The sequence below is a fragment of the Aotus nancymaae genome, unplaced genomic scaffold (genome assembly GCF_030222135.1).
Source record: "Aotus nancymaae isolate 86718 unplaced genomic scaffold, 86718_ANA_hifiasm-v0.15.2.pri h1tg000020l, whole genome shotgun sequence".
NCBI lineage: Eukaryota > Metazoa > Chordata > Mammalia > Primates > Aotidae > Aotus > Aotus nancymaae.
This window is the reverse complement of record NW_026988432.1, coordinates 57,702,368-57,712,375: the sequence shown is the minus strand read 5'-3', so window position 1 is coordinate 57,712,375 and position 10,008 is coordinate 57,702,368. Positions and strand designations below refer to the sequence as shown.

At 39.9% G+C, this 10,008-nt stretch overlaps 1 protein-coding gene across 1 annotated transcript; it reads right to left on the bottom strand.

The window, feature by feature from the left end:
• Nucleotides 1-1,621: 1,621 nt before the first annotated feature.
• On the bottom strand, nt 1,622-4,713 carry LOC105712125 (cytoskeleton-associated protein 2-like). Its single transcript, XM_012445069.2, has one exon. It carries the CDS (start codon nt 4,603-4,605, stop codon nt 2,587-2,589), a length of 2,019 nt encoding a protein of 672 aa, XP_012300492.1. The 5' UTR covers nt 4,606-4,713; the 3' UTR covers nt 1,622-2,586.
• Nucleotides 4,714-10,008: the final 5,295 nt, after the last annotated feature.

The following is a 10,008-nucleotide window of genomic DNA, read 5'->3' as shown; positions in this document are numbered from 1 at the left end:
CTGATGGGCTTCCCTTTGTGGATAACCCGACCTTTCTCTCTGGCTGCCATTAGCATTTTTTCCTTCATTTCAACTCTGGTGAATCTGATGGTTATGTGCCTTGGGGTTGCTCTTCTTTTTTTTTTTTTTTTTTTTTTTTTTTTTTTTCTCCTGCATTTTGGTGACAATTTTATTAGGTATATTTAAGATTTACAACATGATGCTATGGGATACACATCGATAATAAAATGGTTGCTAAAGTAAAGCAGATTAACATCTGTTTGTGTGATAAGAGCAGCTAAAATCTACTTATTTAACAAAAACCCCTAATACAATTGTATTAATTTTAGCCCAATCTCTAGACTTGTTCATCTTATCTGCTATTTTGTATCCTTGGCCTACATCTTCCTATTTCCTCTTCCCCAATCTGTGGTAATGTTTCTCTGTATACTTGAGTTCTTTTTTAAAAAATTAAATATTCCACATGATCATGCAGTATTATTTCCTTGTGTCTGGCTTATTTCACTTAGCATAATGTTCTCCAGGTCCACCTATGTTGTAGCAGATGGCAAGAACTCCCCCTTTTCCAAGGATCAATACTATTCCATGGCATGCATATGCCACATTTTCTTTTATTTACCCATTGATGGGCATTTAGGTTGTTTCCAGATCTTGGCTATTAACTCTGGCACAAACATGGGAGTGCAGATATCTTTATGAGGTGGTAATTTCATCTTTTTTTTTTGAGACAGAGTCTCACTTTGTAACCCAGGCTGGAGCTCAGTGACACTATTTCAGCTCACTGCAACCTCTGCCTCCTGGGTTCAAGCGAATCTCCTGCTTCAGCCTCCCAAGTAGCTGGGATTATAGACGCCTGTCTGGTCAAGCTGGTCTGGAACTCCTGACCTCAGGTGATTCATCCACCTTAGTCTCCCAATGTGCTGGGATTACAGGCATTGAGTCACTGTGCCAGGTCAATGATTTCAACTTTTTGGGTATATACCTACTCAGAAGAGGGTCAGATAACAGTTCTACTTTTAATTTCTTTCGGAGTCTCCATAGTTTTCCATAATGGCTACACCAGTCTAAATTCCCACCAACAGTGTACTAGGCTTCTCTTTTCTCCACAATCTCATTAACATTTACCTCATGGCTTCTTGTTAATAGCCATTCTTACAGATGTAAGGTGATAGCTCAAAGTGGTTTTAATTTACATTATTCTTCTGATTAGTGATGCCGAACCCCTTTTCATATATATACCTATTGGCCATTTTTAATGTCTTCTTTGGAGAAATGTCTGTTCAGGTCCTTTGCTCATTTTTAATTATTTGTTTTTCCATGATTGAGTTATAAGAGTCTATCTCTTACTGAAAGTCTGCTGGCATTACAGGTTTGTAGCTCATAGTTTTTTGAGCACTGTTATTATAAATCTGATTTTCAGAAATAGATCTGCTTCCCTTACAATGAAAAAATCTAGTTCTGGGTGAGGCTGACAGACCCTTGATCAAAGTACATTCTCCTTGGTAATGAATGGTCCTTGTGAGGTCTCTTGGGACAGCCAACTGGTGTAACCTTAGACAAACTCCTAATTCTCTATGCAAAGCATTATCACAGTTTTCTATAATAAAGATAAACAAGTGGGAACTAATAAAAATTTAATGTTTTTTTAAAAGCTAATACTTAAATATTAAGAAAGCTAAGATTTAAAATATGTTGACTAGATTTTTCTACACATTATATTTACATAATGACTGATTTTACTTTTCCACAAGTAGTTGCCCAGGAGGAAGAAAAAGCAACCTAACAGTCTCCGGGGCTTGCACTGCCTTCTCAGGCCAGCTATCCCCTAGCAGAGCAAAGAAATGAAGAAGCAAGTGTCCACTCCCCACCCCTCTCCCCTGCCCCTTTTGTTATTTGAAGGGTTTCTGAGTAACAAATGCAAAAACTAGGTTTGGATATAAAAGCTAGATGACCATGCCAATTCAGGATTGTGTTTCATCTGAGACCTGGCATAGGAAAAACAAGAATTCTCTCTCATTTGCAAGGATACTGTGTTGGAAGTCAAAGATCACACATAAATTGGTGATCTCTGAGCAAAGGCACAGCTGGTATAAACTCATCTGTGAAATGAGGGGTTCTGACTTGGCCATCTGTCAAGGTCCATTCAGCCTGTTAAGCCAGGGTCAAAGTTCAGATTTTCCACGATGAAAGGATTTGCCCTCTCTGCTAAGGTATCGGACGCAGAAAGGAAAGTCCCATTATATTGTGGGACCAACCTTCTGATGTAAAAAATTACGTTGGGATTAAAGTAGATCAATAAAGTATACATTTTTATCATAGTTGTAGGGTAAATTAACATTCAAAAGTTTGAAATTTATGTATACTGTAAAACTGGCAAACTAGTCTTACACACATAAAGCAAAGATCTTCCCATAGGGAGATAAAATTTGAGAGTATAAGCCCAGTGAATTACTTAAATTCTGAGCATCCGTAATCTGCATCCATGATGCCTCTCTATTATACACTTTTTTCCAGGTCATTTGGACAAGAATATTTATTGTCTTATGGAGGCTTTAAAACATGTTTTTTTAAAAAAGCATCAAGAAATTATGATTCAGGGATTTGAAACCCCAATGTTACCGGCAAAGCCTCATTTCTACGAAATATAAAACATGTTGTTTCTTCCACTTCTAAAAGTTCAAGAGAAGCCACTACTAAATCATGTTCCTGCAGCATTTCCGGGTAGCGGGACACTGCTCGCTCTATCCTCGACGAACGCCGTACAGGAGTGATGAGCTTCATGTCTTGCACTTCCGGCATCCCATTTATTCTAGGGATTGGACCAATCTGTAATTTGATTCCAGAATAATTATGCTGTTCTGCCTTGGCTATTTGGGGTGTTGCTATGGCTTGTTCCCTCTCTTCTGGAGAAAGACAAGGCTTCACAGATTCCATCTCCTTGGCCAGCTCTTCCACTGATGCTATATTAGTTTCAGCAACTAATGAGTCAGAAGTAATTCCTTCTTTGGTTCTGTTTGAGTCTTGCAAAATATTAAGAACAACTTCCCGCAACTCTTGTATTGGTGTTGCCCCATTTTTAATGGCCTCTTCATATAGCCCAATAGCATCAAAAGTGCCTTTACTTGCCAACAACTTTGCTTTGCAGATCCGGAATTTGGCAAATTTTTCAACTTCAGGAATGCTGGACAGTATGTTAAGTATTTCATTATAAGGTACACCCCCTTCGATGAGGTTCAGACATTCTGTCAGAGTGTTGTTAATTTTACTGGACAGTTCGAATTGTGCTTTCTTTTCTTCCTCTTCTTTTTCAATGCTCTTCCAGAATGAAATATTCATTTCCTTTATTGCTTTTCTTTTTGTTTTAAGTTCCATAGGAGGACGTTTATAGATTTTTCCCTTAGATTTCTGCCAGTCTTCTAGTTGTTTCCTGCGATCCTCTGCTGTTGCCTTCTTTTTAATATTTGGGTTTGTTTGGGTCCCGTTTATGGTTGTGACACCAGCTTGAGTTTTGGGAGCTGTTTTGTTCAGAAAATGGTTCTGGGGAACAGCCTTTTTCAACTTGGAGTCCAAAGTCTGTGCTGTTTGTTGAAAGCCATTATTATTACATTTAATACCACTGGTTCCATTTGCTCTTATGCTAGGGGTGCTTGGAATAGCTGAATTAAATCTGCCAACTGTCAACTTAGGCCTCTGGCTTATGGCTTTCGATTTTTGCAGTATACATGATGTCTGAGTTATGCAAGAAGGTTGGGTGGACTTCTGATCTTGCTTGATGTTTGGATGTCTGTTGTTATATTCACCTTGAAGCAAATTGGGGTATGTTCTGGGTTTGGTATGTTTCATTCTCTGTTCAGTAACAGGGTATGACCGTAACTTAGTTTCATTTGTTCCTTCATATTTACCCCTATTCACCTTTATATCTTTGATGTTCTTGACCACTGGTTTCTTTGATGGCTGAACCTTATTAAGGGTCTGAATCAAGTGAGAGGGAACCGTCCTTGAAAGTTTTACTCCTGGTCTTGCAAAATCTGCTCTAGAGAGTTGCTGTGATTTTACTGGGAGAGTCCTGCTTTGTGTTTCTCTAACAAATTGTTTATTAACTCTGTCTTTCAGAACAGCACTATTAACTGAACTTTTGCCCAAGGCTGGCTTAGGAACTAAACTGTTCTTGGTTTGATTATAAGAGTCAATCTTTGGCTTACTTGTGGTATGTAATTTAGGATCTGGCTTCCTCTCAGGTTCTGATAAAGTTTGGGGCAGGTTCCCTTTGTTTGTTTCTTTTAGAAAGTTATCCAAAGATTCATTTTCAACATGGGTATTATTCATAGAGTCTGTACATTTAGCATTTCCTTGATCTGTTACCTGCTGCTTTGTAGTTTTCAATTGTTCTATATTAAGTGACCCCACAAGTTTTCTTGACAGTTCTGTTGTGGATGATCCAGCTTCACGCTGTTGAAAACTCTTGCTAGAAGGCTTAGAGTATGGGTTAGAAGAAACACATTCTGAAGTCAGCCTTTTGCCCAGAAGTTTTGGTGGTTCCAACTTCGGCTTCTGAGACCCTGTAATATTAAGTGGTCTGGGCTGGAGTTTAACGCTGATGGACATTTTAGGTTTGACAGGCAAAACAGCATGGTCGGTAACATCATTTTTGGGTCTAATAGTAGATTTAGAAGGTGGTGGATTCGGGCAATTATTCTTGGATTTTAGATAAGGCCGACTGCATCAGCGGCGGCAGGCCCGGACCCCACCATGACTCTTCAGTGACAGTTTTTCTTCAAACGCCCGGGGTTGCTCTTCTTGAGGAATATCTTTGTGCTGTTCTCTGTATCTCCTGGACTTGTATGGTGGCCTGCCTTGCTAGGTTGGGGAAGTTCTCCTGGATAACATCCTCAAGAGTGTTTTCCGGCTTGGATTCATTCTCTCCATCACATTCAGGTACACCTATCAAACGTAGATTAGGTCCCTTCGCATAATCCCATATTTCTTGGAGTCTTTGTTCATTTTATTTCACTCTTTTTTCTCTATCCTTGCCTTCTCATTTTATTTCATTGAGCTGATCTTCCATCTCTGATATCGTTTCTTCTGCTTGGTTAATTCGGCTATTGAAACTTGTGTATGCTTCACAAAGTTCTTGTGATGTGTTTTTCAGCTCCATCAAGTCATTTATATTCTTCTCTAAGTCATTTATTCTAGTTAGCATCTTATCTAACCTTTTTTCTAGGTTCTTAGTTTCTTTGCATTGGCTTAGCACATATTCTTTTAGCTCTGAGAAGTTTGTTATTACCCACCTTCTAAAGCCTGTGTCTGTCAATTCATCATATTCATTCTTTATCCATCTTTGAACCCTAGCTGGTGAGGAGTTGTGATCCCTTGGAGGAGGAGAGGCATTCTGGTTTTTGGAGTTTTCATCCTTTTTGCTCTGGTTTCTTGCCATCTTAGTGGCTTTATCTACCTGTGGTATTCATAGTTGGTAGCTTTCGGTTGGGGTCTCTGAGTGGACGTCCATTTTGTTGACATTGAAGCTATTTCTTTCGTTTCTTAGTTTTCCTTCTAACAATCCAGCCCCTCTGCTGCAAGACTGCTGGAGGTCCACTTCAGACCCTGCTTGCCTGGGTAAGAGTTGTTGCTGGTTTCTTCTTCTGTTATCTTTGTCTCAGTAGGGTACCCACCAGATGTCATCCTGAGCTCTCCTTTATGAGGTGTCTGTTTGGGTATACGGGGGTTGGGGAGCTACTTGAGGAGACAGTCTGTCCCTTATAGGAGTTCAAGTGCTCTGCTGGGAGCTCTCTTGTTCCGTGCAGAGCTGCTGGCCAGGTACTTTTAAGTCTGCTGCACTGGAACTCATAACTGCCTCTTTTCCCAGGTGCTCTGACCTAGGAAGGTCGGCTTTATTTATAAGTTCCTGTCATGCTGCTGCCTTTTTTCAGATATGCCCTGCCCTGCATGGAGTAGTCTAGTTACAGTCTGCCAGCAGAGGTGTTGCTTAGCTGCTGCAGGCTCTGCTCAGCTGCTATGTGAACTGCCTTGGTATTGGCGGACTGCCTCAGTAGTGGCGGACACCCTTCACCCCACTGAGCTGGACCATCCTAAGTTCAACTGCACTTGCTGCGAAACTCTCAATCCAGAGCATTTCAGATTGTTTTGTGGGGGTGGTACCCACCGAGCCAGATCGCCTGGCTCCCTGTCTCAGCCCCCTCCCTTTCAGTTGAATGGGCAGCTCTGTCACCCAGGCACCAGTTGAAATGGCCACCCAAATTTGTGTGAGTTTCTGTGCGCCAACCCACAGCATCAGCTATGCTGAAAACTCATGGCACTTTTTGGCCCAGGAATCTCCTGGTCTGTGGGCAGTGAAAACTTGTTTGGAAATGCAGTGAGCACTCACCCTCTGTGTTGTTCTTGCTGGGAACTGCACTCCAGCGCTGTTCCTATTTGGCCATCTTGGATCTTCTCTGTCAATTTATTATTTCTTATAGCTCTGTGGGTTGACTGGGCTCAACCGAGTAGTGTTCAGTTGGGATTTTTATGTAGTTGCTGTCAAAAGGCAGCCATGGCTCAAGTCATCTGAAGGACTCACTGGGCTAAACATCTGAGGTGGTGCTCTCACTTGATGGCAGTTAATGCTGCCTACTGACTGACAGCTCAGTTGAGCCTGTTGACCAGAGCACCTACACATGGTAGCTTCTCCAGGTGGCTTAGGCTTCTCTCATCATGGTGGCTGCGTTCTAAGAAAAAGCATCCCAAGGGTAAGCATTCCAACAGGCCAAGGTGGAATTTGTGAGGCATCTCCAGATCCAATACATAAAGTTCCAGAATATTTTTTCTTCTAAATTCTCTTACTCAAAAAAGTCACAAAGACCATCACAAATTCATGGTGAAAAAAAATTAGACTCCACCCCTCAATGGGAGAGGTAGCAAGGAATTTGCAGCCATCATTATTCTACCACTTTATTCTCGAGTAAAAAATAATTTATATTTGCATATGCAAAACACCCTCACACTGTCCCAAGCCTTGTATCCCACAAGTATCATCCAATTATCATACAGCTTTTGGCAACATCAATGCTAGCACTAATTACTCTAGATTACTAGTTCAGTGTTCCTTTGACCACATCAGTGATCTTTGGTGATACGGAGAAATAGTCCAGGTAGATTTTTTTTCTTTTGAGCAATTAGTTGGTGTTATCCAAGTGCTCCAATGTCCCTTTAAGCAATATAATTATTTTATTGGTTGGAGAATCTTTCATGAAGTATTTTACAGGCCTTCAGATATATAGATGGCAGTACACTGTACACTGAAATCTTTGATTATTACTTTTCTTTAGCCATTTTCTTTCTAAATTAGTTTTGAATTTCAAGTCGAGCCAATGCACCATTGTGTTTAGAAAGAGGAAGATGTATTTGCTAAATTGTTGCAGATATAAATCATTACTCTAAAGTAATATGATTGTAATGTTTACACAACTCCTTTTTATATGTAACTATTCAAGTCTGTGGCAACTCCTTCTAAGCAGTCTCCTTGAGATACTGTGTCTTTTCTTGTTGGTCTTTTGGAGCTGTGGCATATTTTCCTGAATATTCTTGGTGGTGACAAATTTCCATCTTCTGATGGTATCATTTTGCTTTTTTTTTTTTTTTAATAACATGATCTCGGCTCACTGCCACCTCTGCTTCCCGAGTTCAAGTGATTCTCTTGCCTCAGCCTCCTGAGTAGCTGGGATTACAGGTGTGCACCACCATGCCCAGCTAATTTTTTGTATTTTTAGTAGAGGCAGGGTTTTATCATGTTGGTCAGGCTGGTCTTGAACTCCTGACCTCAGGTGATCCACCTGCCTTGGCCTCCCAAAGTGCTGGGATTGCAGGTGTGAGCCACCACGCCTGGCCCCAACCTTTACTTTAGATTCGGGGGTACACATGCAGGTTTGTTACATGGATATATTGCATGATGCTGAGGTTTGGGGTACAATTCAACCCATCACCCAGGAAGTAGCATAGTACCCAACAGTTAGTTTTTCAACCCTTGCCTCTGCCACCAACCCGCCCCCGCCACCTCCTGAGTCTAGTAGTCCCTGGTGTCTATTATTGTATTTAATCTTCTTTTGATGTACTTCCATGTTTACAGTCAGTGTCTGGGTTGACTGGGATTGAATTATAGCTCTCTGTGTGTGTGTTTTAATACTGTGTTGACCCAGTTTTGAAGCTCTTGCTAGAGGCTGGTGAGTTCTCTTCAATGATCAGCTAATTAAGTCTATATCCCAAACACTTCCCTTATCAGGACTGTCATACTCCAAGCCATTATATACCAGCCCTAAGTGCTGAAGGGTCATGTAGCAGACAATAGACCAGCCCCTACTCCCTGGAGCCCATGAAATTAATCAAATTAGCCAATCTACAGGGAGCCTGCTAGACCTAGCTAACTTCACTCCACTTGCCCTATATAAACTGCCCCCTACAACTTCAGTTTGCTGTTACTCTGTTCCTCTGTGCAACCCTCTGCGTGGCTCTGCCTGGCAGCCTTCTCTTCTTTGGAGCTGTAACAAAACAATTCTGCCTTTCATTTATCCAAGAGCCACTGTGTTGTGTTCTACTGTCAATATCATCTTTAGCTCATAAACCAGAGATCTGGCTGACCTGGGATGACTGTAACTGAGATGGCTTGTCTCTGTTCCATGTGGCCTTACATGTTCTAGCAAGCCAGCCAGACTTGTTAACATTAAGATGGCAGGATTCCAAGGTATAAAGCAATGCTCTTGAAATCTAGACTTGAAATCAGCACAGTGCTACTTCCACTGCTTTCTATTGGCTCAAAAAGTCATAAGCCAACCCCAGTCTTAAGGACTGGAGAAATAGATTCCAACCTCTTTGTAGAAAAAGCTGCAAATTCGTATTTCAAAGACCATGGACACCAGAAGAATTGAAAAATTGGGGCATTTTTGTAATCAATCTACAGCAGAGGATTAGAGGTATGTGTGATGAATATGTTAATAAATTTGGATACTACCTTTCAAAATTAAAAACAAACAAATCAACTGCCTGTGATTACAGCTTATGTACTCATCTTCTATTACCTATAGTTGAGACAATTCCCAAACCCAGGTTCCAGATGTGTTTTGAGACCTAGCTATCTTGGCTTAATGAATAGTTTCAAGAATCTATTCTGCTTGCTACTCACATTTTTTCATGATTTTTTTTTCCATAAATAAGCTCTCATGAGGGTGTATCTTATTTAAATTTTAAAATTACAACCAACAATCAAATAATAATTATTAATATATTGATCTCATTCTCTGGAATTCATTGCAAGGGAGTGATAGATACTTCAAATATAGATCAACACATTTTATTAAAAGCTTACTCTTTTACTTCATTTTTCATATCTGTGATAATATTTAACACTTTGTGTATAACTAATAATTATTGTTTGAATGTGGAAATGGGACTAAGGTGCTTAAAACTGAGTGAATCATTGTTCTGGTCACACAGACATTAAACATATTAGGCTATTATTTTATAATTTTTTATCCATTACTATAATATGAAATTCTGTGTGTATATGTGTGTGTGCATAGATAGATGATAGATACTATATTCCAAATGATTTCCTATCTCCAGCTTGCTGACATTTTCTGAATATTTTAAATTTATATAAATAATTTTGCACTATAAATCGTATTGTTTCTTTTTTTACTCATCATTTTCTTTTTGAGATTTCTTCATGTTTCTATATGTAAATTTAACTCAGAATTTCTGACAGCTTACCTCAAACAGTGATGAGCAATTAACCACGTTTCCTGATTGACTAGAGCAAAACTTTAACAGAAATACATACCCAAGGCCGTGACTGATGGTAGTACAATATATGTGGGATGACCATACATCCTGATTTGAGTGCGAGGGTCATGTTCACTCCTATTTTTCATTATTGTCTTAGTCTTCTCAGACTACTGTAATGAAATGTGGCTTAAACAACAGAAATTTATTTTCTAACAGGTTTGGAGATTGAGAAGTTCA